At 46.5% G+C, this 24,286-nt stretch overlaps 4 protein-coding genes across 4 annotated transcripts; all 4 read right to left on the bottom strand.

The window, feature by feature from the left end:
* Positions 1 to 228: 228 nt before the first annotated feature.
* UBQLNL (ubiquilin like) lies at positions 229 to 2,070 on the bottom strand. Its single transcript, XM_046015897.1, has one exon. The coding sequence runs from the start codon at positions 2,068 to 2,070 to the stop codon at positions 229 to 231; it is 1,842 nt and encodes a 613-aa protein (XP_045871853.1).
* Positions 2,071 to 4,574: 2,504 nt separating this feature from the next.
* LOC123948734 (olfactomedin-4-like) lies at positions 4,575 to 11,937 on the bottom strand. Its single transcript, XM_046015896.1, has 8 exons — positions 11,822 to 11,937; positions 10,096 to 10,174; positions 9,123 to 9,185; positions 8,722 to 8,874; positions 7,690 to 7,812; positions 7,353 to 7,506; positions 6,807 to 6,966; positions 4,575 to 5,226 (listed from the first exon to the last, which is right to left on the bottom strand). Exons 1-8 carry the CDS (start codon positions 11,935 to 11,937, stop codon positions 4,575 to 4,577), a joined length of 1,500 nt encoding a protein of 499 aa, XP_045871852.1.
* A 249-nt stretch (positions 11,938 to 12,186) lies between these two features.
* On the bottom strand, positions 12,187 to 13,206 carry LOC123948732 (olfactory receptor 52D1-like). Its single transcript, XM_046015895.1, has one exon. The coding sequence runs from the start codon at positions 13,204 to 13,206 to the stop codon at positions 12,187 to 12,189; it is 1,020 nt and encodes a 339-aa protein (XP_045871851.1).
* An 8,854-nt stretch (positions 13,207 to 22,060) lies between these two features.
* Positions 22,061 to 23,020, bottom strand: LOC123949120 (olfactory receptor 52H1). Its single transcript, XM_046016462.1, has one exon. It carries the CDS (start codon positions 23,006 to 23,008, stop codon positions 22,061 to 22,063), a length of 948 nt encoding a protein of 315 aa, XP_045872418.1. The 5' UTR covers positions 23,009 to 23,020.
* Positions 23,021 to 24,286: the final 1,266 nt, after the last annotated feature.

The following is a 24,286-nucleotide window of genomic DNA, read 5'->3' as shown; positions in this document are numbered from 1 at the left end:
AAAAAGAAACAAAGCCAAACCTCAGATGGGGGCATGTAGGAGTAGCCATTTTATTGACAGATCTTATACCCATGGCCAATGGTCTGTTATCCAGTGGAGAAAACATTGTTTGGTTTCTCCTATTCCAGGACTTCTGCTGGATGGAAGCATTAGAAAAGGTAGAAGAGGCAGATGATGTGGTCAACTGGGTCAGCAGGCAAGTAACAAGCAAATATGGAGGCATGGTGGTTAGAATCCTTGGGATCTCTTGAGTTTGCAAATAGCAGCACTGGTGTCCCCCTCAGTAGCAATGAGTGCCTGCAGATTGGCATGGTGGTTTCCAAATCCCATGGCCTGTAGAGATTCCATCTGCTGACTAAAACGAATTTCAGGGGCTTGTGGAAGGTGGGAAGGGTCTCCAGCTAAGGACTGTAGCCTCTGCAGGACTGTTCCAGATTTGTGGCAGCATTCAGGATCTTTGGTTTCAGCAATATCTGGCGCATCCCAGGCCCAGGGCACTGTGTCACGGTAGCTGCAGCTGGGCGCAGGAAGCCAACCCAGGCCCCATAGGTAGGGTGCAACCCAGGGTAGAAGAACAGGAGCTTCTGTGGCCAAGAGCTGCAGACCCTGCTCAATTTGCAATATTGCTTGTGATGCTTTGGTGTTGGCTAGGGCTGTAAGCAAGTCAGAAAGCTGTGTGTGCTGCTGGAATGTGGGCAGCTGCTGCCTACACTGTTCATTCAACTGGGGCATACTTATGAATAGCATCATCTGGGCTGCCAAGTACGGGTTGTTTAAAAGGAACTGCATCATGCTTCCTGTGATCTGAGAGCTGGTCTGCTCATCTGCAGGCTGGAGGTCATCCTCTAATTTCTGGTCAGAGCTATTTAGAGGGATGGTGGCATCTTTATCCTCTGCCCTGGGCTGCTGGATGGGCTCGATGCTAGGTAAGGCTGGTATCCCAGTCGGCTGCTTAATGGGACAGTTAGGACTCTGGCCCTTGCTGGAGATAGTGGTGGCGTAGGCACTGGGGGTATGGTTCACCCTGTTAGGGCTAACATTGGCTGAGGTGATGGAGGAAAAACCACAAGAACTAGTGTAGATGACTCGGGTTGTAGGGAGCTGTGGGAGCTGGTCCCGCCATTCCTGGGGTGGTGCTGGAGATGGAGGTGAGGATTGAACTTGTTCCAAAACTTGTCCTTCCAGGAGAGCTGTGAATGGCTTGTCCCCAAAGGGATCTTGTGAGCTGTTGAGCATTTGGTCATTGCAATCCACATAAGTCTGACCCAGGGCATTGTCCCCACCTGGTCTTGTCTCTAAGCCGGAGTGTGACTGTGGGTTCAGTGGATGCTCAGGATTCTGTTCAGGTTGCTGGATCTGCATTATCTCTTGAATCATGGCAAGGTTTCTGGCTAGCTCCAGAGTCTGCCATAAGATCTCAGAATGGTCAAGGATGTGGGAGACTTCTGGATTCTGCTGCATCAGTTGTTGCATGTCTGGGTGTTCTGAGATGAACTGCCTCATGAGGTCTGTGTTAGACAGAAGCTGCTGGACACTAGGATTCTGTAGCGTCTGGGCTATGTACTCTGGACTACCTACTTCTAGGTCCTGACTCTGCACTTTGGGTGCATCAAGTTCCATAAGGAGGGCTGATTCCACTGCGGTGTGACTCACACTGGCAGGTTGGTGTAACCCGTTGCTGTTTCCTTTGGTGTTTCTGTCCTGGTGGCTGGGCTCTTTGGCCAGCAGGTTCTGGGAGGAATGGGCTAGGGATCTGGAGCTGCATTTAGACTTTATGACCAAGTGAATGGTGTGGCCATCTAGGATGCCCCTCTGGCTCAGCGTATCATGGTCCTTAAGAAGGCGGCCCATGAAGACCAGCACAAGTTGGTCCATCTGGCACTTGAAGTGAGCAGATAGCTTCTCCTTGAATTGCCTCACTGAGGTGTCATCCGCTATTATAAAGTCTTCCTGCTTGCCTCCTGTCTTCACTATCACTCGGGTGACACTTGAGATGTTCTTATCTGCAGACAAACCTGAAGGATGGCCACTCTGAGCCATCCTGGGTGTTCGTGAGATGACATGCGGCATGGACCTCAGTGGGAGGGCCAGTGGTGAGCAGGCTGAAGCCGGGGCAGAAGGGGTGAGTGAAGATAAATGTTTCTGCTGGCCTTTGTCTCAGGTGTCGTGTTCTTAGCCCAAAGGCTAGTTTCCTTGTTGCCCAAAAAGGGAAGAGTGACCAAGCTGGGGCCAGGTATTTTGCGATGTTATACCCCCCACCCCAGCTCTCCAGATGTGACCTAGTTGAGGCCTGTCTGTGGCTACTGATTCATAGTTGGTACTAGGTGGGCTTAGTAAAGATGACTCCACCCAGGTCTGCCCCTCCCTTCTGCCCCACCCACCAACACTGTAACCTCTTCCAAAAAGGGATATTGTGATGTCAACTCTAGTCTCATAGTCTGCCAGGACCAGCTGGGGATGGGAGACATATTTGTGTGAGTGCATGTGTGGGGGTGGGTCACCACATCTCCATAATAAAATAAAACGAGGTCATTCTCCAGAAAATGGACGACAAAGCTCACAGGATGGAACTATTAAAAAATAAATAAATAAATAAATAAATAAGGATGGGGGTGTTTCACCTGAGTGGCTCAGTGGATTCAACCTCTGCCTTCTGCTCAGGTCATGATCCCAGAGTCCTGGGATTGAACCCCTGCTCAGCCGCGAGTCTGCTTCTCCCTCTCCCTCTGCCTGCTGCTCCATTGGCTTCTGCTCTGCCTCTCTCTGTATCAGATAAATTTTAAAAATTTAAAAAATCTTAAAAAAAAAAAAAGGCCAGATTTTTTATGTGAGATGTGTGGCTTGCCTATGGTGCTATGTGTGGGTCCCTGTTGGGATGGCAGGCTTGTTATTGAAAACTGGGTTTGTCGAAGTCATAGATAAAACTACATACCAGTAAAAATGGAATCTCTCATATAAAAAGGATCTTATTACTTTTAGAGAACTCAAAAAATGAAGGCCTTACAAAGGAAAGGGGAGCAAGGACAAAGTTCACAAGTGAAAGAGGAGATCATGGTTTTCTGTGCCTCTAGATTTAGGGATATTCAATTTCACTGAGTGTGCTCCCATGGGGAGAAAGCTTTCCACTATCCTAAAAGCAGGAGCAAAGCTAGCTGGGGAGGCTCCCTGAGGGGCATTTCAAATTGAAGGTGAGTGAATCCTTCCTTGCAAAATAATTTTTATTCACCTATCACTTGGCCTTGCTTCATGTCATTTTAGCAGAACTTTTAGAAAGATTTGACTCAGTGTCTTAGCCCAATCTTCAGGGCCCACCTTTGTGTCATAGCATTAGGGGGAGAGATGTCTGTAAATCAAGAGATGATGGTGGAGGTGATTCATGGTAAAATTCCTACCAGGACAGGTTTAGGCAACTAAAACAGATTCTCAGTTCCATGCAGGTTTGGAGGATAGTGCTTGGTTTATATTTGGGCAGCAGATGAATATGCCCTTAGTGAATATGTTAAAATGTGTATTTATGTCTATGTAGATGGAAATATTCTACATATGAGGAAGAACCCAAGTCTGATTGGATGCATATTTGTGAATGTATGTATATGGGGAAGTATAAGCATGAGATATTGTGCATGAAGTATTCTGGTATCCTCTGTGTGACTGTGAAGACTTTGGGTTCTGGAATCTGACTCCATGGAAGGGAGTTGAATGATGGGGATCTATAAGTAACAGAAGTGGAGTGTCTGGGCCTCTATGTTCTCCGTGTGTTGAAGATAAGCGAAGCTCTTACAGACAGTTGGCCAGGGGACTTTCTGTGTCACACTGAAAGATTTTCTATTGAGAATGTCTAGACCACCAGCTCAGTCCACATCAGACCTTCCTCATGCTTAGCCATTAGCCGCTTACCTCCTAGAATGGGACTCAGGCTTAAGTACTTCTCTCAATTGCTCTCAAAGTGAGATCGATTAAGAACAGGGAAACACTGATTTTCACACCAGGACCCTGCCTCTCTTCTTCCCAGGTATCCTGCGGGAGGCTAAGGATAAGAAAAGGGGCTTCTATATCCCATTCTAATGTCAGTTGCCCTGGGTCTCTGTACTGGGACCAGAGGCTCTCAACCTAAGACTTACTAACTAAGCCTAGTTCTTGGAATTTTATAACTGTCAGAGCTGGATTCCCAGCTTTCAAAACACAGAATAGATTTAAAAATTAGAGTGAAGCTTCTACAATTCTAGGATTCTAGAAAAGAGGTGTTTGTTAGTGTTACTGTTAGCATTTGTTTCCCAATCAAACTGCAGTCAAATCTACCTAGGCCATTACTAAAAAGAACTTTAATATGAAGACTGAGTTATCAGTTTTACAGAATTATCAATTATAAAGATTATCAATGATAAAGATAAAAATCAACATTTCTCATTCAGTAGGAGTGATGGCCATTTCGGGGGAGGGGGAGGGATTCATCTGGATATGAGAAAGATGACATGATTCTCCTGGTACTCTTCCCCAGGGGTCTCAGGGCCTGGAAGTTTTCTTGGGTGTGACAGGATGTGATCAGGAAGAAGCCAAGAAAGCATTCAAGCTGGTCATTTTGATTGCTTGTGCTTCAGGGTCAGGAAGCTGAGGTCATAGTTGATCAGGTAGCCATCATTATAGACATAGAGCTTGTGATCCAAGGGGGAGTAATTGATGCCATGGAGCGTTTCCAGCATCTTATCCAACAGGATGCTGAGATGGCGTTCCCGCCCCGTGGTGGTATCGAAAGCATAGAAGATCTCCTCTTGGCGGGTGCTCAGTGGGCGTAAGGCATAGAGCACTCCACAGGCCATGAAGGCTCCTGACATGGCTGGCTTGTACTGGCTGGTGCGCCAGGTTTTCTCCACTTCTAAGGTGCTGGTATTGAGACGACTCACAACCAGGTTTCCCTTGCTCTCCTCAGTGGCATAGAGTACCCACAGCCCCTTCTCATCACCAGCAAAATCTATGTCTTTCCAGGACACACCAGCATAGGAGAAGCGATTGTTGTAGGTGGCACTGGGCAATGTGCGTCGCAGCACCAGAGTGTTGGAGGAGAGATTCACCTTGGCAATGTCACGTGTGCCATAGTAGTTGAAGTACATGAAGTTCTTGTACACGGTATTACCACTGCCATCACCATAGCCCATTGTCCTCTCCACAAAGTTCTTCATCAATACCAGGTCATCATAGGACTTGTATAGCCGGTAGTAGTCAAAGTACCTAGGCCAAACCCCACACCAGAATCATCAGGGTTCACAGTGCTAATAAAAATGATCAGGCTAGTGTTCTAATTAATAGTGGAAGCTTTGGAATCAAACAGAACTGCTTTGTAATCTCTCTTCTTTTTCTTACAATATACTGGGACAAAAAACAACTGTTAAAAAAATGAGTAACAGAAATAACACTGACATCAAACCCAACAATGCCTCATGGATACTGTGACTGCATTATCTCATTTAATTATAGAGAAAGCACTAGAACTTCGGTTGAATTCCCATGGACTAGGAGACTGGGCCTCAGAAAGACTAAGTAATTTGCTCAAAGTCATTCAGCCCATAACTAAAATCCACAAAAATAATAACAAAATAATCTATTTCATTGATATTGGGATTGACCAAAATAATGCTAATAAACCAATTAGTAGAATATTTATCTCAAAGTAAGCAATTATCAAGGGATAGCTATTATTATTTTCTTCTTTATGGAGACTCTTCTGTAACTAGACTCCACTGCCTTCCACCTGCCCCTGAGACACCAGTGCCCCGCAGCAGGACATAGTTCTGAAGCTGGATTTGGGAGACCTATGTTCATGAGGTCACTTTGGAAAGTTCTTTAAATTATCCTTGAATTCTGAGTGTTGTCTTTGCTTGACTTTGGGCAGTAAGTTCTGCCTTACCCACAGAGATTTTGAGATGATTTAAAATGCAAAGTCACGTTAATGCCTTTACCTTGTACAAAGCACCTATAGGAATTGGAAACAATGTTATCAGTAACGCTAATCTGAGGTGAACTTCCACCTAGGCTCTTTTAAGCGATAGGTTCAAGCCATGTTCATCCTATCCTACCATAATCTCCTACTCAGTTGGATCTTTCTCATATCCTATAGGGACTGACTTTAAACACCCTGTTTGTACATTGTACCTAGCTGCCTAGCCAGGCTGCCAGGTTATTGAAGGTGTATTCATCATCATCTCATGGATTCAGTTAGGCTTCTTCCTGATCACATCTTGTCACACCCAACAACCACATCACGGATTCCTGTCATCTAAGAGAACATGTATCAGCACAGACTATGCTGTTCACACTTTTCTATGGACTCTCACATGATAATCTCATAATTTAACTATCCTCACTTTCCAAAGGGCTAGAAAGGATCTGAGACATTAAAGCATTTTACAAGCTCACTTAGCTTAAGCACTGAGATTCAAACTCAGCTTTGAGTTCATCCTTTAAACTTCTTCTGAGAAGAAGTTAGGATTCTGGGGACCAGGTGGAGAAGAGTTTGCTCTTGATGAAAGATCAGGCAATATGTAGAACCAGTCTGGATCACAATCAGACTAAAAATTTCAGACACATGGGTTTGTGAAGGAGCTCAGGGCCATCTGAGTCATCCTTAATCCTGACAGGATTAAGTAGGATAAAGTAGGAGGTGACTTGTCAGGCCTAGGCTAAATTTGTCCAGGGGCATACCTAAAATGGAGAGAGGAAGCTCTGCTGGGGCCACAAAAAAACCTGTCACGGTAGGGTAGGGAACATTTGGAATGAACCTGGTTGCAAAAGAGAAACCATCCTTAACTCACCTGTCCCCTGAACTCAGAGGAGCCACCCAGTAGAGGGAAGAGTCTAGATCGGGTGCTGCATCTCGACCCCAGACACCTGCCTTGTGGGAGAAGCCTCTCCAATTGAGTTGTACCACAAGGGGTCTGCTCACTTTCTGGAGGCCTGCGTGGGCACAAGAACCTAGAGAAGAGAGCAGGCAAAGAACAAACTAGGAGTGAGGCACACAACCCACAGGGAGAGGAAAATGAAAGTGTAATAGCCATGTGTGCATTTCAGTGTGTGTCCTTCTGCCAGGGGGCATGCACAGGTATGTAAGAAGGCCTGACATTGCACAAATAGAGGATAGTGCACACTGTGATTATAGGTGTGTTTATATATATCTGTGTATACTAGTATGCCTATATGTGAGAGTGTACCTATCTCAATCTGCATCCCTTAGTGATGCACCATGCAAGGAAACAAAAGACCTTTGCTGCTCAACCCTCAGTACCCCATAGCCAGCCCTCCATTCCCAAACCCTGTCGTTGAGGAGATGAGATCTTAAGAAATTCAGGCTGAGGCCTCACCAGGAGGCACAGGTGGACCAGAGATCTCTTGACATTTCTCCCTCTCACAATTGCTGAGTCGGCCCTCGAGGACATCCAGCTCCTGGCGGTAAGCACGGAGGTTGCGCTGGTCAGATTCAGCCAGAAGCTTGAGTGTGAGGCTGGCATTAGCCACCTATGGAAATGAGATGCCAAGGATATGGGTCGTGGACTGTTCCTAAGAACTGAAGTGAGGTTCCCATATTGCTCAGCTCCATGTCTTTTTTCCCCCGAAATAAGTGATTTTCATCAAATTTATGAGATTAAATAAGACAGGGGACTATGAAGGGGAGAGGTATTCTCTAATCTATGCACATACCTGGCTCTGGAGTTGAGAGAGGAGGTCCTCAGCCTCATTACCTCCATCCTTGGCCATAAGCTGTGTCACCAACTCCCGTGCTCCCTCGAGTTCCAGGCGCAATAGGCTATAGGTTGGGGCCTCCTAGAAGGAAGCAAGGGCAATGGGATTCACGGGCTTCAAGGCATGGTTCATTTCCAGAACCTGGTTATCCTGACCTTCAATGGTGTGAGAGTACTCACTGACCTGGGTGCGGGGGAATGGACAGGCAGGACCCCCAAACCTCCATACCTGTTTCTCTTTCTTCCATTCACATGCCCCCCAGTGCCACACAGCCAACAAAATACTCTCAGATCCATCACTTTCATTTGTTCCCTTAATAGCCCTTGAGGTGAGGATTAGTATCTCCATCTCACAGCTGAGGACATGGTGTCCCTCTTTTCACCTCAGGAAAAATCCCTATTTCCCCCATATGCCCAGCTTCTCTTTCCCCTTTCCTGATTACAGCCACACTCTCAGGAGTGTCTTAGTAAGTGAATGAATGGACAGACTCCTAGCTTCCAGGCCCTCTCTCATCAGTCTTCCCCAGGGCTCAATGAGTGCCCATTCCAAAAAGAGCTGCCCACATCACATGGAGGATGACACATTTCCATTCACTCAGCCTTACTTAAAGCATTGACTCCAAGCTCACCAGCCTGGCCCACAAGTCTATCTAGATATCAACCCAACTCTTTTCTGTCTCCTGAGTGCTGGCCATCCCACTTTTGTCTTCTTTTGCTATACCCTCTTCTCATGTCCCACTGCACCTGTATCCATGAATTGGCCTCTTAATGGAGGAAGCACATCCTACACAAACCTCTCTGTATTATGACTGCCACTGAGAATCCCAAGAACGATACCTAATTGTTCATTCATTCTCAGGATTCATCTCAAAGATGAGGGCTATGCTTCCTTCAGCCATTTCTCTACCAGTCCGGCTCCTCCTCATGCTGGATCCAGGAGAGAATGTGCTCATGTAACTGCCAGCCCCAGCCCCAAAGCTCCAGCACTTACCCTGGATAACTCCTGATCATACTTGTCCATGAGCTCCTGTGCTATACTCTGCAGCTGCTCCAGCTGATTCAGGGAAATGAGGTTGTTGGGCAGGTGAACTACACAATGGCACAGGCCATCCTCATCCACAGAACCTGGCACACTTTTCACCAGCTGCAAAAGCAAGTCCATGGGCACATTAAGTGTGATGAAACATGGGGCACAATGTGCTGTTTAGGAACATGAAGCAGAAGGGTTGACCCTACTCTGGGGTGTCTAAGAAGAGCTCTCTTTGTACAGGAGGTTGTTCATGACTGTTTGAGTCTCCTTCTGCCATGAGTTGCAGTGACCCTTCCCTTAACTTCCCAGAACTTCACCCAGCACCCTTCCAGTTCCTGGAGGTGGGGCTGTCCTCACCCTACCTCATGCGCTGGCTGGTTCTTGTCACAGTTCACAGAACTGGGAGTAGACTCTTCCTTCAGGCTCTGTGGGAAAGAAGAAAGCTGATTTGAAAACAAGTCCAAGTCTTAAGGGACCAGTTTAGGGCCTCCAGTACCTCTACTCTGGAGACTCAGTAGATCCCCACAAGTTCATTTTGTCGTGAAGATGGCAGGAACAGAGAGTTCCAAGTCAAAGAAGGGAGATAAATGTTCACAGTACATGAGGCACCAGAGTCCAGACTGACATTTAGCACTCACAAGAACTAGAATTCTTTTTATTTTTCTTTTTAGTTGAAAACTAGAGGTCTGAGAATTAAAAACAAACAACAAAACAAACAATTTCCTTACGGATTCTTCAAGAATCAAGATGTGTGGCCTGGGGCACCTGGGTGGCTCAGTGGGTTAAAGCCTCTGCCTTCAGCTCAGGTCATGATCTCAGGGTCCTGGGATCGAGCCCCATGTCGGGCTCTCTGCTCAGCAGTGAGCCGGCTTCCCCCTCTCTCTCTGCCTGCCTCTCTGCCTACTTGTGATCTCTGTCTGTCAAATAAATAAATAAATAAAATCTTAAAAAAAAAAAAAAAAAAAAAGATGCGCGGCCCCTGTCCTTCTCTTAATAGTCCCACATATAGCCTCTCTCGCCCTGGGAGTTAATTTAGCTATGTCCTCAGTCTGCAACTCCAGCCCAGTGGTTTAGCTTTTGGGAATGATGGAACAAAGGACACATGCCTAAAATAGCCCAGGCTGGCCTCCCTCAGGTCCAACATCCTTCAGACAGGAAAAGGGTGGCAGATTTTTGCAGAAGTGAGGCCCATAGAAGAGCAGGGTGGACAGAGCAGAAATCCTCCTTTCTCATCTTCATCCTTGTTTTTCCTCTCTCACCCTAAGCCTACCCAAGCCCAGCAACAATCAGAACAGACTGGTATCTCATCCTCCTCCCCAAAAGCCAGAGCTGTACCTGAGGCTGTCCTGGGAGCACCAGGAGCAGCAGCAGTAAGGGTATCTGGAGGGCCATGGTGGGCTTCATCTTGCTTCTGCTGTGGGAGGGGAGCAACACCTTTGAGTTCCCCAAGGCTTTTATCTCTGGTCTGGGTGAATGGTGTCAGCAGGAGACATACAGATTTCAACATCTGAAAGGACGAATCACGTGAGAAGGGTTGGGAAGGACTGGGTGGGGCATGGTAAAAAGAGGACTGTGACACCCTTGTGCTTCCATAGATGGGGTAGAAACGACTTTTTTTACATAAACAGGGTTTCTCTCCTCTGTCCTTGTCCTGCTGGGCCCTCCTGTCCAAACAGAATAAGGCAAACCTGAGACAAGCTGTCGGGGCCTTGGGATGGGTCCCTTTCAGAAGGGTTTATGCTCTTTTTCTCAACATTAAGTGAGAAATACTCCAGAGGAATATGTAACTGTCCATCTCCAGGACAGAAACCATTTACTTAACCAAGGGCCCTTGGATGAGGGCCAAGCTGTATACCTGGGGGGACTGCTTCATCAGCCTTGTGCTGGCCTGCTCTGCTGTGTGCCCTCTGTGCACTTAGAAGTCTGTCCTCTTCACTGTTCTAAGAACTCTAAACATTTCCTTCCCACCTCACTATTCAAATGGATCTGCTAATTAGACCTCTTGACGCCAGCAGCTTCCACTGCCGGTGCTTTAAGAGAGCCCCCTCCCAATATCTTCTTGTCAAGCCTCTAGTCCTTTGGGATCTCCCCTGATGTGCCCTAAGGAAAAGGAAGAGTTGGTTCCTGAGTCATAGCTCATTGTTCCTAGTGCTGGCCACCCAAAATTCTACTTTCCTCTTCCACTGTGTCTCTTGAGTACTTCCCAGGCAGTGGTGAGTCTCAACACCCCCAAGACCTAAGGGGACATTAGATTTCCTATGAAGACCACATTTTCCATTCAGAAATGTGTATCCTTTATTATATCCCTACTTGTCATTGCTCCTCCAATTCAGATATCACAGGTTTTTTACATAAAGGATTTGCTAATGAATTCCCTCCTTTAAAGCCCGTGTACAACACATAATACCCAGTAGAGAGAGGCATATGAAGTGTGTACTTCTCATTCTAGGGAGAGGGCTGGAGAGCTGAAGTGAATGTATGACCCCAGGAAGACATGTGCTGGGCTCATGTCATGAGATTATACCCACATCTTGCTTCATAGTTTTCACCCTCTGACTCCCTGCTCCAGACCTGAATCCATTCTCCATCAACTTCTCTGGCCTGGCCTTGCTGTAGCCATGGATCCAGGGGAGCCACAGAGGTTAGGGAGGTATGAGAGGAGTGAGTTGGGAATTAAGCTGCATGGAGTGGGAAACCTCTCGGAGAGGAGGAAGTGTGCAAGAACACAGAACATGAAGCATGACAACTGGAGCTGGGTCCTCTGCCTATGTTTTGCCAAGGAAACCTAGCAAGTGGGAACAGTTGGGAAAGCTCAGCATGGGAGCAGAGAGGGGACATAGCTCAGGTGGGCAGCGTGGGGCAGTCCACTGCCTTCCCTCCCAGAGCTGGCAGCTCTTCCAAGGTTGACAGTATGAATCAGCCAGCTCAGAGGCCGTACCAGTTTCCAGAGCTCTGCTCTCTTTGGTTCATGTTGTGCCATTTCCTCAGCCCCTCCCATCTTCACCCATTCAACAAACATGGAGTTCCTGCTTCATGTCACACACTCGACAAAAGACCCCACGCAGAGCCACTTTTACTAATCTGGTGCTGGCTGGGCAGACTGATGGAGAAAGATGAGACGTTGATCTCCATGCCAGGACCTGGGCCTCCTTGTTTGCCACCATCCAGACCCGACATGTTCTGTTTGTGTGAGATGCAGCTGTGGAGATTGATACACAATTAGAAAGGGTAGGAAAAGTCTAGCGACGCTGGCCCCAGGCAGGGAGAGGGGAGTTAGTGTGCATCCCGTTCCTGAGCAGGCAACAGTGCTGGAGGACCAGAGTGCCACATATTGGCAGATGATAACGATACCTTGGTTAGAGCTCTGCTCTGAGGTGTCTGGCACCCTTGGGCCATGGGAGGGCACATGCCTCAGCAAATAGGTGCTCATTCCCTGCCATGGGAGGCCATCTCAGGGCCCACATCCCTTACTGCCCTTGCCCAGCAGAGTCGAAGCAAGTGCCTGAGCCTCTGAGAGATCTGCTGGGTCCGTACTCCATAGACCACGGGGTTAAGGGCTGGGGGCACCACCACATAGAGGTTAGCCAGGAGGATGTGGATATGGCGGGGCACTGTGTGGCGGCCGAAACGGTGAGCCAGGAAAGAGAAGAGGGCGGGCGTGTAGAAGAGAGTGATGACGCTGGCGTGTGCCCCACAGGTCCCCAAAGCTTTGCAGTGGGCCCCATGGGATGGCAGGTGACATACGGCACGGAGAATGAGCGCATAGGAAGCAGCGATGAGCCCTACGTCCAGGGCTGGGGACAGCAGTGTGGTGGCCAAGCCATACCAAACGTTGGGGCGCGTGTCGCCACATGCCAGCCGAGCCACGCCCATGTGTTCACAGTAGGTGTGGGGGAGCTCTTGCTGCCCACAGTAAGGCAGTCTTTGGAGCAGGGCCACAGAGGGTACCATGACACAGGCACCACGGGTCACTGCAGCTGCAGCCACTATGCCCACCACACGCTGGGTCAGCAGTGCCCCATAGCGCAGAGGCTGACAAATGGCCACATAGCGGTCCACAGCCATGGCCAGGAGCACCGAAGACTCGGCAATGAAGATCACGTGGGTCACAAAGAGCTGAGTTAGGCAGGCAGCAAAGGAGATCTCACCCGACAGGCCCCAGAGCACAGCCAGAGACTTGGGTACTGTGGACGTGGCCAGAACCAGGTCAGCGGCAGCCAGAAGCCCCAGCAGTTGGTACATGGGTGCCCGCAGTGTCCTGTCAGCTGCCACCAGCCCCAGGAGAAGGCCATTCCCTGCTACAGCAGCCATGTACAGCAGGCACACAGGCACTGAAAGCCAAGCATGCAAGGCCTCCAGGCCTGGCACCCCCAGAAGGACGAAGGGCCCAGGTCCAGTGAGGAGCACAGTTTGGTTGAGAGTGGGCAGTACAGGATCCAGTCCCATCTCCTGGTTCCACCGGGGTCTGTCCCTGCAGGGTGTGAGTGAGGCCTGTGAGAAGCCAGCAGCACCTGCTTTCCAGGGATTTTACATGAGTGGGGATGAGCTCAGGGCTGTGGGTGCTACAGCATTTGCTGAGAGCCCTGTGCTGACCTATGGGTTCCCTAGCATCCATGGATTTGCTCATGTCCCCATGTGGTGAATGAAGGAATTTTGTTGCTGACATGTCAACAGACTTACTCCAGGACCCACAACTGGCAAATAAAACTAGGATTTCTCTCAAAGCTCACCTGACTAAACTGGGGCACCTGGGTGGTTTAGTTGGTTAAGCATTTGCCTTGGACTCAGGTCATGATCCCAGAGTCCCAGGATCCAGCCTACTGTCAGAATGGGGACTCCCAGCTCAGTGGGGAGTAGGCTTCTCCTTCTGCCCCTCCCCCTACTCCTGTCTTCTCTCTCTCTCTCTCTCTTTCTGGAGATCAAATAAATATATAAAATCCTTAAAAAGGAAAAACGAAAAACCAAAACTTACCTAACTAAAGATCACACTCTTCTGACAGTCTTTCCCAGGTGGAGTGTCTCCTTTTCAGCCCAGCCACATGGCAGCATCAGAATATGCATTTCCTGATGGCTTGTCCCAGAGGAAGTTGTCTCTGTCATCCAAACCTAATCCTATCAACATTCTCTGTGTTCCCTCCACCTCTGTAAATCAAAGCTTGGAGAGATGGAATGACTCTTTTTCCTTCCACTCACTGACTAATGCTCAGACAAAACTCCTCTTCCAAAGTCCTTTTCCAGAAGCCACTTTACTAGCTCCCCTACTGTCCCAAACAGCCTATTCCTTCCAATTTGTCTAGTATTTCATCCCAGCGGCCCATGGCTTTGACATCCCTGCCTCCAGCTCTGTTCATACTTCAAAATACCTGGGTCATTAATTCCTTCTTTGACCAGTGTAGACATTCATCCCATGACTCAGCCTTGGGGCTCTTTTTTATTTTGTTCTTTGTCCATGGACAGACCCATCAGATTCTGAAGAAATCAGTCTGGAAAAGTTCTGATCACCCAAAAAACACGGCAGACCGTCAAGGTGAGGCTGCTGTGGAAGGGATTGGGGCCGGGTGCTACTGTGGCAGTGTAGGTGGAAATGGTGGAGGTGGACAGACTTTGATCATCTGGGTTTAGGTGGATAAGGACCAGCCTACAAAAAGGATATAAGCCAGAATGTGCTTTCCATGCTCTGCCTGAAGACCATGAACTTCATGAGGTATTGCATTTGGTATTTTAAGCTATTTCAGGGAATGAAGAACCTGGGGTTAGGTGAACAGAGAATAGGGTGGCCCAGAGTGGCAGAGGGGTTGTGGGTAGGGGACTATCAAGCATCCCATGCTCTGTGCCTGCTCCAGGCTTCTCCACAGCACTGTCTCCTGGGCATTCTCTCACATCCCCACATTCTGACTCCTGCAGAGAAGAATCAGGTAATAAACCAGGACAGAATTTCCCAAATTAAAGTCTTATTGGTTTAGAAACTAGAACTTCCTTCTGAAGAACAAGGCTTTGCCAAGTCATGGGGTATGGTCTTGCCTCTCTCACTGTGGGGGCCCTTGGGCTCCCCTGGACTCTGAGAACATCCTTTCAGGATCAACAAGACAGGCCCAGCCTTTCTGAGGAAAGAAAGATGTCAACACCCCTAGGCCTGGGAACATCTCTCCCAAAACCACAGGCCAAATATAACCTGTACCAGGCAAGGGCCCATGAGAACGTCCTGAACTCAGGGTGGGGACCCTCCCAGCATACTTCCTTATGGCAAAATTCCAGGGGAAACGGCCCCATATGGTTTATGTCTACAGTCCATACCTCTGCTCCTTCTATTTCCTCTTGTAGGCTAAGTGAGGGGGAAAAGGAGGCAGCTAAGAACCTTCCTCCCAACCTTCACTTCAGCCTCTATTGTGTGTCTGACTACAGACAAGGGGCTGCTTCTCATCTCCCACTGCCCACTCTACTCTCCGCCCAGTCCCTCGCTTCATATCCAGGCCTCACACAGCTCAGTGCCCTTTTGGAGTCAGGAGTTCACAAGGGACATGCTGAGGGAAGTGGTAGTAGGGGCTCTGCTCCCCGAGAGCTCCCAAGCAGGACACTTTTTCAGAGCCACTGTCTGCAGCCTGCAGCTGCTCCTATCTGCCATGCATGCAAAGCCATCCCACGGTGTGTACCCCTTTCTGTGATCAAGAAACCCATCTGCAGAAAAGCACACACACAGCTGGGACAAAGAACAACATCTCCTGGATGCCAGTCCAGGACTGTTTCCTCTCCTAGAAGTCCTGCCTTGTTTCTCACTCAACAGCAACTTTCTTCTGGGCAGGAAAAGCTACTCTGCCCTCACATAGCTCATCTGACTTGGGTTTCCACTCCCACTCTGAGGGCATCCTCCTTCTGACTCCATTCACACGTGCATACCTTCTTCCTGGCATGAGTCACAGGCGGCCGTGAGGGTGCACAGACCTGCATGATCCAGCCACAGACTGAGACTCACCTCCCTCCACCTGCCGCCTCCTCTACAGGTTCCAAGCCAGAGCCCATTCCTCCCTCTCCCTGACCTCTTGATCCTTCTCACAGTGCTTCATTCTCCTCAGAGTGGCTCACAGACTGTGTCCTGCCTCAGGGGCTTGAGGGACAAGTATTTCCTCCAGGGAAGAGCAGAACAAGGAACATTAAATGCAGCTGGAAGCAGTGACACAGAAAGAAGGCAGAGAAGGGGAGTCAGGAACTGAACTCCGGCAGCAAGTGTTCAGTCCCAGCTCTGCAATGTGATTTGGAGGGAATTGAATGAGCACTTTGGCCCCTGATTTAATCAGAATTCATGATCCCCATGCTCCCTGTAGAGGAGGTGGGAGTGAGAGGGAAGCCAGGAACAATGCTCTAGTTTTCCTTTTTCCCATGTGCTCCCCCTCAGGACAAGGGTTAGGATCTAGAGTGGGTTCCGAGGCCACATTATCTAGGTTCAGACCCTCGTTCTGCCACATACCAGTCGTGGGACTTTGCACAAGAGACTCAGCTCCTCTATACCTTTACTTGTTTTACCTTAACTGGGGATAAGAATAAATGCACCTACTTTACAGGAATCTTGTAAGGATAAGTAAAATAACATATGTAAGGAACTCTGGGACTTTGGAGAAGATGGTAGAGTAGGAGGATCCTGAGCTCACCTCCTGCCATGGAGATGCCCGGATAACAATCACATCAGTGGAATCAACCCAGAGAATCACCCAAAGACAAATAGAATGGACTCTCCACAGACAGGAGGCCACATCAAAAATAGTTTTTGGCTAAAGTATATGAATTTAATTTTGCAATGCTTTTTTCAACCAAGAAAAAACAATAAAAAATGAATGAAGGAAATCTGCTTGAAACAAAGAATAAACAAAAAAAGATAACGTGGCAGCTGAACTAAAGAATATTGAAAGCATGGCGGTCCTGGACTGGGAAAAAACCTATGGCTCAAAGTCAGACTGAAAGTATATCCGATTAGAACTGATCAGACAAAAGAAAGAGCTTCCCTTGACAATGGAGCCAGGAAAAGGGGTTGAAAACAAGATTGCTTCCTAGTAAAACGGAGAATGTGGGGGTGTTGACTTTTAATCCCTGCTCCTTGTCCCCAACCTTCAGTTTCCACATTTTTCTGACTCAGAAACAGTGACAAACGAGTGGTGACAACTCACCCCGCTTCTCGAACTTACCAGCCACGATGACCTCCACCTATGCTCTCCTTGGCCTCCCAAAGTCGTTCTCTGAAAACAGGTGTGAACAACACATTTCCATCAGGACAAAGAGGTTTCGTAGACTGTCCCCTGGGGATTGGCACTGCTAGCAGGACCTTCCATGCTGGGATCACTATGAGATAAATCCAGGTAGAGCATAGTGGGGAAAGCTCTTCAGGAGCCCCCAGACCCTGTCTAGGGTGTGACTGATCTTGGCTGAGGAATTCCTGCTGCCAGTGGGCCAGGAGCTCTCACCTTGTGCTGGGGAGGTGGGATTAAAGATGAGGAAGGGGCATCCAGCCTCCATCTACCCAGGGCTTCTCCAGTCCCTGCTGCTCCAGCTTGTCCATTCAGTAGTCAGTGCACCGGTGACCTGGGGACTCCAAAGGTGCTCCCGAGGCAGGCCTGGGGGAGAGCAGGCCTGGGTGGGAAGGATTTATGTGTCTCTTCTCTGGCTATCAGGGGCATGGACCCTGTGTCCCTGGTTGGATCAAGAACCTGTGAGTCACAGCTGTGCACTGCTAATGAGGGATTAGCAGAGGTCTGTAGTCATCTCCGCTGACTCTCCTGGTCCCCCCAGGTTTCCATGCCTGATGCACTCAGACACTCAGATCCCGGGAAAGGAAGACACAGAGCAGGGAGGTCTCAGCAGAACCCCTGGGAGGGGCACAGCACACACAGATGGAGACTTGCTTCATGCTCCACAAACAACAAACCCAGTTGCCCCCTAGACATGGACAGTCTCACTGCTTAGCATTGTGTCTGCCCCTTAGGCTGATATGCAAGCAAAGCAGCATGGTGGGAAGAGCCTGGGCTGTTGAATTGGGCAGACATGGGGTTGAATAGGTTCCACGACTACACACACTGGAGCAAGCATCTTATTCTTCTGACCCAGTTTTGTTTGTTTGTTTGTTTGTTTCCCTTTCTACAATGACGATTTGTGGACATTCCCGGAGAGGTGGTGGGAAGACTAGAGCAGCATGTTCCATGAAGACATGGAGCACCAGCATGGTGCATGAGCTTGGGAGAGTAGCACAACATTACTCAAGGTTGTGTGGCTTGCAGAGTCAGCTTGAGGACAAACTCTGGCTCTCTGAGATGCCTGCTGGCCCACATGCAGGACCAGGTGGACTGTCATAGTAGACATTTAGTTTCACAACTCTCCCCTTTCTCGAAAATGCCCTGAATTCCACTTATTGGGATATAAGAGGATGTGGTAACACCAGATATTTCAAAATATGTCCTCCACAGTTTGTATTTGTTTTTAGACCTAGTTTGAAAGAATTCTGTGGTGTTTATAGTGTCACAGAGCAAACTTAACATGTTCCCAAGAAACAACAAAAAAATTCTTATACTGTTGTAATCACCTGTTTTAATATTATACAACTGTCCAATAACCTCTTCTCATGTCCGGCCTTTCCCTTGTGGAGTGTGTGTGTAGATACACTGGAACTGGAGGGTGTGAGAGCAGTTGCTGAGATACAACCCAGAGACAGAAACAGCAAGTCCACTCTGCAAACATGACCAGTTATTCCTACGAGTTCTAAGTGAGGAATCCATCCTGAACTGCTGTTTGTGGGAGTTCTTGACTAGGCAGGCTGCCCGTTTTACCATGACCACATCATATCATATGTACAAGGGAGTAGTTAGGGATACAGAAGCCAACTCCCAGAACAAATTAAACAAATAAATTAAAGCTGATAAAGTCTATTGCATTTCCACTTGATGAATGTACAGATATTGCTAGCATGAAAATTATTTTATGTATGTGTGATATCAATATGGCAGTGATATGAAGAAGAACTAGTCTTTCAAAAGTTGCTGACAAACCCAACCATCTCTGAACTGTTATAAAACCGTGGAGGTTACAGTATCAACACATGTGGTCTAAGTTCTAAATTTGGTGTAGAAGTATGTTCTGAGGGAGCACTGATAGGAACTGATAAAACACTGTAGGAGCTGATGAGATTATGGAGCTCACATTGGAATACTTGTTAGGAAAAATAAGTCAGCTAAAGTGAATAACGTGGTGAGTGCTATAAGCAAGAATTTGGAATTGCATTAAAGTTAATGTGTTACATTTAAGATGACGCTTTGTTGTGTAATAGGACAGAAACTGATCAAAAATAAAAAGGACTGCCTAATGAAGATTAATTGCTATTGTGGGGAAAATTTACTGAGATGTGTGAACCATGGACTGAAATTTTAGTGTTTGTGAAAAATTAAAAACTATTTTGGTCTCCACCCCCTTTTTTTCTCTTTAAACTCTTTAAATTTTAAAATTTTATTTATTTTATTGAGAGAGAGAACACAAGCAGCTGGAAAGGCAGAGGGAGAAGCAGACTCTCTGCTGAGCAGGGGGCCCGATGGGGGACTCAATTCCAGGACTCTGAGCTGAAGGCATACCCTTGATTGACTGGGCCACCCAGGCACCCCATGGTCTCACCTCTTAATGAAATGATGGGGCAGTCAGATTTTCTTATTTGACTATCTTTGTTATCCTCAATATTCTTAATAATCTCATGCCATATATATGCCATATATTTTTCACTAGTGGATGAATTTTAGAGGTAAATAAACAAGTAGAAATTTGGAAATTTCTATAAAATTTCAGAGTTTATATAAAATGTTATGATGTCAGCCATAAAATAACAATGTCATCAATAAAATGAACAGTTGTATGTTAGGCATCTGCAAAAATTCATCATTGAACCACAGACAAATTTAATAGAATGTATTAGATATTCTTTTCTATTAAACAAAATCCACATGGAGGAAGTTAAAGGATTCTAGGTCCATTTCTTTTATTGAAAGATCATTTGAATTTAATGTAAATGTATAGGATAAACTGTTGGAAGAGACTACCAAAGTATGGAAGGTAAATAATGAACACAGACCATTGCTTGCTTAATTTTATTTTTTTATTTTTCTTATTCTATTTATTTACTTGAGGAAGAGTGCGTAAGAGGGAGCAAGAGAAGAAGAAAGAATTTGAAGCAAACTCTGCACTGACCACAGAGCCTGACACGGGTCTCAATCCCACAGCCATGAGATCATGACCTCAGCTGAAACCAAGAGTCAGACACTTAACCAACTGAGCCACCCTGGTGACCCCATTGCCTAATTTTAAATAAAAGATACAAATAAACGTCCTTCAAATGATGAAATGATGTACTTAAATGATGGCCTTTAAATTCATGTCTTCCATCATTGTTGATAGACCTTTTGGAGACACATTCCCCTACTACTAACAGTAGAAATGCAAAACCCAGGCAAAGAATAACCAAAAAAAAAAAAAAAAAGGCTTTATCATGATAATTGCCTGCAAGTACCATTCACATCAAGCCAACTATGTTAGATAAAATAACAAAAAACATGCAAGCTCATTTGATACATTAAAATTTTAAATATGATATGCATGGCAAGGCATTACTTCAGAAGTACATATAGGCTTTTACTATGAGGCTTTCACTATTCCACTCATAGCTTTTTATTTAATTATAATTGCAGAATGACAAAACTTCGCTGTATAATATAAATGCTCAGTAAACATCACTATGCACACTTTCAAGAAACAGTGTACATATTTCTGCAAGTCCTTCGTTTGTTTCCTGTGTTTATTCTAGTAATACTTATATTTTATGCCTTTGAATACAATAATATGATGTGGGTTGTATGATTCTATTCTAGCTCTACATTTATTTAACTGCCATGCTGTGTGCTTTGGAAAAATCATGTTTATTCCGCAGGGTCAGTTTCTTCCTCCTAGAAAGAAGTTTGAATAATTCCAGTCCCATGGGACCTGGCCGTGCTCCTCCTACTCCCTTCTCTGCTATTGCCACCTCACTTTGCTCTAGAAACACTGGCCTCTCTTCTGTTCACAGTCATGTCATGCTGTTCCCAGCCCCAGGTCCTTTGCCTGTGCTGTTGTCTCTGCCACTGTCCTCATCGCCCATGTGTGGTGCATCACTATATTCACTTCATCTTTCTATCATCAGTTATATTCTCTTTGAAAGCAAAGAATTTGTTCTCTTCTTCCTTGTGTGTCACTCTCCAGAGATTATAAGCTCCCTAAAAGTGGGACAGAGTCTCTCCATTATTAACTGTCATAGCCTGAATGCTTAGAACCTTGTCACAATACAGTGGATACTCAACAGATAATTCCAAATCAATGAATAATGAAAAAAAAAGGATTATTGTAAGAACTCTAGATCTTCCTTTGAATATGATAGATACTGTTGTCTCTAGTGAAATCTTTGTGCAATTACATCTATCTTACCACGCATGTGTTACTTTCCTCTAGAGTTCCTCTGTTGATCCCCGCCTGTGCTGCTCTGATATGTCTGGTAATTGATTCTTTCTCCAGCTCAGGAAACACACCCATAACTAAGAGCCCCACAGCCTCCACCCAATGGAGTTAAATGTCTACTTTACTGTCCCAGTGAACTGGCTCAACATCTCCTGACACTATCTCTGCCGCTCCCTTCCTCAGTGTGTCTTGGAGTCAAGAAGCAATGCTCCTCCACCGGCACCAGGGCTAACAACGCTGACACTGAGAAATCTAAATTTCGCTCCTCCTCAGTGCGGCACTGCTGGTAGACCTCACTGCTCATAGCACTTAACTGAAGGACTTCATGTGTTGGGGGCATTGAATGGACGCTGCAGACATACACCATGAATAAATATTGAATATTATTGTAAATTTCCTCAGTCCTTCTACAAATCCCCTTAATAATGCATTATTCATTAATGTTTTCACTTTTAGTCTCTCTTCTTTCAGGGTTTCTGCCTTAACACATTTTTCTCTCCATAGTTCCATATCTTAATTTCTAAATTTGTATTGCTTTGTCCTTTTAAAGTAAGTCAACTCAATGTTTCTGCCTCTTTTTCTGGTCGTAACCTGTGCTCCTGCATATTCCACGAACAGGTCACCAAGGAATTTTTTATATGTAGAACATCTCCCTCATATAGCTCATACCATTTTCCTGGTATGCAAAATCACCTGCAGGCAGTCTCACCTTACATAGAATTAGTTTTTTTCTCATTCCCACTACACTAATATGCTCTAAAAAATGTTGTTAGCTTTCCCACAGTACATTGGAACATCATTCTGAACCTTTGGTAGAAAACAAAAGTATGAACTTATCTCTGATCTGCTTAGTCTTCACTCCATAGACAATGGGGTTGAGAGCAGGTGGGATAACAATGTAGAGGTTGGCAAACATGATGTGGAAGGTGCGGGAGACATTGTGTCCAAAGCGATGGGCAAGGATGGAGAAAAAGGCAGGTGTATAAAACATCAGGATGACACAGACATGGGAACCACAGGTGCCAAGGGCCTTCTGGCGGGCATCCCGGGAGGGGAGATGGAAGACCGCACAGAGAATGAGGGTGTAGGAGACAGCAATGAGAATCACATCTGAGATGACTGTCATGATGGGAACACAAAAACCATACCAGATGTTGATGGAGATGTCAGCACAGGCGAGCCGGGCAACACCTATGTGCTCACAGTATGTGTGTGGGATGATGTGTGTCCTGCAGAAAGGCAGGCGTGTGAGCAAGAATACATCTGGCAGGATGATGCAGAAGCTTCGAAAGGAGATGCCCACTGCAATCTTGATGATGGTCTTGGGGGTCAGAATAGTGGTGTATCTCAGGGGGGAGCAGATAGCCACATAATGATCAAATGCCATGGCCATCAAGATGGCTGAATCTAGGACAAAGCTATAGTGGAGGAAAAACATTTGTGTAAGACACCCTGGAAATGTGATTTCTCGAGCCCCAAGCCAAAAGATACTGAGTGTTTTGGGAACACCAGCTGTGGACAGGATGAGGTCAGTCATGGCCAGCATGGAGAGAAAGAAGAACATGGGTTCATGAAGGCTACACTCCACCACGATGAGGTAGAGAAGGGTAGAGTTTCCTACAAGGGCCACAATATAGATGATACAGAAAGGAATCCCAATCCACACGTGGCATTGCTCCAGGCCTGGGATCCCCACCAGAATGAAGGGGCCTGGGTTATAATTGCTCAGGTTGAAAATGATCATGGTAGAACACAATGGCACAAGTCCCAGGGCCTGAGGACAGAGGGTAGTAGAAAATAAGAGTTAGGATCACTTGAGTCACTCTCACCTCCAACTACTCATCATTATCAACTCCTACATGTAAGGAGACCGTATCAGTTATCTACAATAGAACCCCTCTGAAGTAAATACAGGCTGGTATCAACACAGCTGCAGGTAACTTGCATAAACCAGGATTGTCTCAGATACACTGAAACGCAGAGTCATTCTGCCCCCAAGAGAATATGTTCCTTCCACTGGCCACCTTTGCTGATTTACACACCTTTTCCAGGCAGCCTTCCTGACGGCTGCCTTCACTCTTCTCATGATATAGTATACCTCTGACACAAGGTAAAAATTACAGTGTATACTTTTTTTTTAAGATTTTATTTATTTATTTGAAAGAGAGAGATCACAAGTAGGCAGAGAGGCAGGCAGAGAGAGAGAGGAGGAAGCAGGCTCCCTGCTGAGCAGAGAGCCTGATGCGGGGCTCGATTCCAGGATCCTGAGATCATGACCCAAGCCGAAGGCAGCGGCTTAAACCACTGAGCCACCCAGGCTCCCCAGTGTATACTTTTTTATGGTGGTAATAATTCTGCGACTGTATAGACATTATTGGCTGCTTAGTCTTGACAAGATCTTGATAGGATCTGCTTGTTCTATTCTGTGGGATATCAAAATTTGCTCCAGGATACATACTGGCTCTTTCAAGGCTCCCAGATGACTACAACTCTTACATCTGTGAGGTAAACACACTTTTGGATGAGGTAAGCATCCCAAAATTTGGTCAATTCAACAATACAGGCTGAGTTCCTGCTTTATGCTGGATAATATGTGGAACTTCAATAAAAATTAGAAAATTTCTATATAGATGAGGCTTATGAGTCCCTGCTCCTCCCACACGCCCCAAAAAATAATTTTCTAGTACCCTATACACTGTACAACTGTATACCATCCTAATATTTTGACTTAATAACACTCCTAGTCAAGATTTCTGTCCAAAGGGGCGCCTGGGTGGCTCAGTGGGTTAAAGCCTCTGCCTTTGGCTCAGGTCATGATCCGAGGGTCCTGATATGGAGCCCCACATCAGTCTCTCTGCTCAGCAGGGAGCCTGCTTCCTCTCTCTCTCTCTCTCTCTGCCTGCTGCTCTGACTACTTGTGATCTCGGTCTGTCAAATAAATAAATAAAAATCTTTAAAAAAAAAAAGATTTCTTCTTGCCATTTGCGACGACGTGGATGGAACTAGAGCGTATCATGCTTAG

This window comes from Meles meles, chromosome 8, assembly GCF_922984935.1.
Source record: "Meles meles chromosome 8, mMelMel3.1 paternal haplotype, whole genome shotgun sequence".
Classification (NCBI taxonomy): domain Eukaryota; kingdom Metazoa; phylum Chordata; class Mammalia; order Carnivora; family Mustelidae; genus Meles; species Meles meles.
This window is presented reverse-complemented; position numbering and strand designations above follow the sequence as displayed.

Bases quoted from the DNA above. Each gene is read 5' to 3' on its own strand.
- UBQLNL (XM_046015897.1), bottom strand. From the start codon at position 2,070: ATGCCGCATGTCATCTCACGAACACCCAGGATGGCTCAGAGTGGCCAT.
- LOC123949120 (XM_046016462.1), bottom strand. From the start codon at position 23,008: ATGATCATTTTCAACCTGAGCAATTATAACCCAGGCCCCTTCATTCTG.
- LOC123948734 (XM_046015896.1), bottom strand. From the start codon at position 11,937: ATGTCGGGTCTGGATGGTGGCAAACAAGGAGGCCCAGGTCCTGGCATG. The intron at 10,175-11,821 runs GTGGGGTCTTTT...CCCCTCCCACAG, and splicing joins ATTAGTAAAAGTGGCTCTGC to CAGAAGCAAGATGAAGCCCA. The intron at 7,813-8,721 runs GTAAGTGCTGGA...GCTTCCTTCTAG, and splicing joins ATGATCAGGAGTTATCCAGG to GAGGCCCCAACCTATAGCCT.
- LOC123948732 (XM_046015895.1), bottom strand. From the start codon at position 13,206: ATGGGACTGGATCCTGTACTGCCCACTCTCAACCAAACTGTGCTCCTC.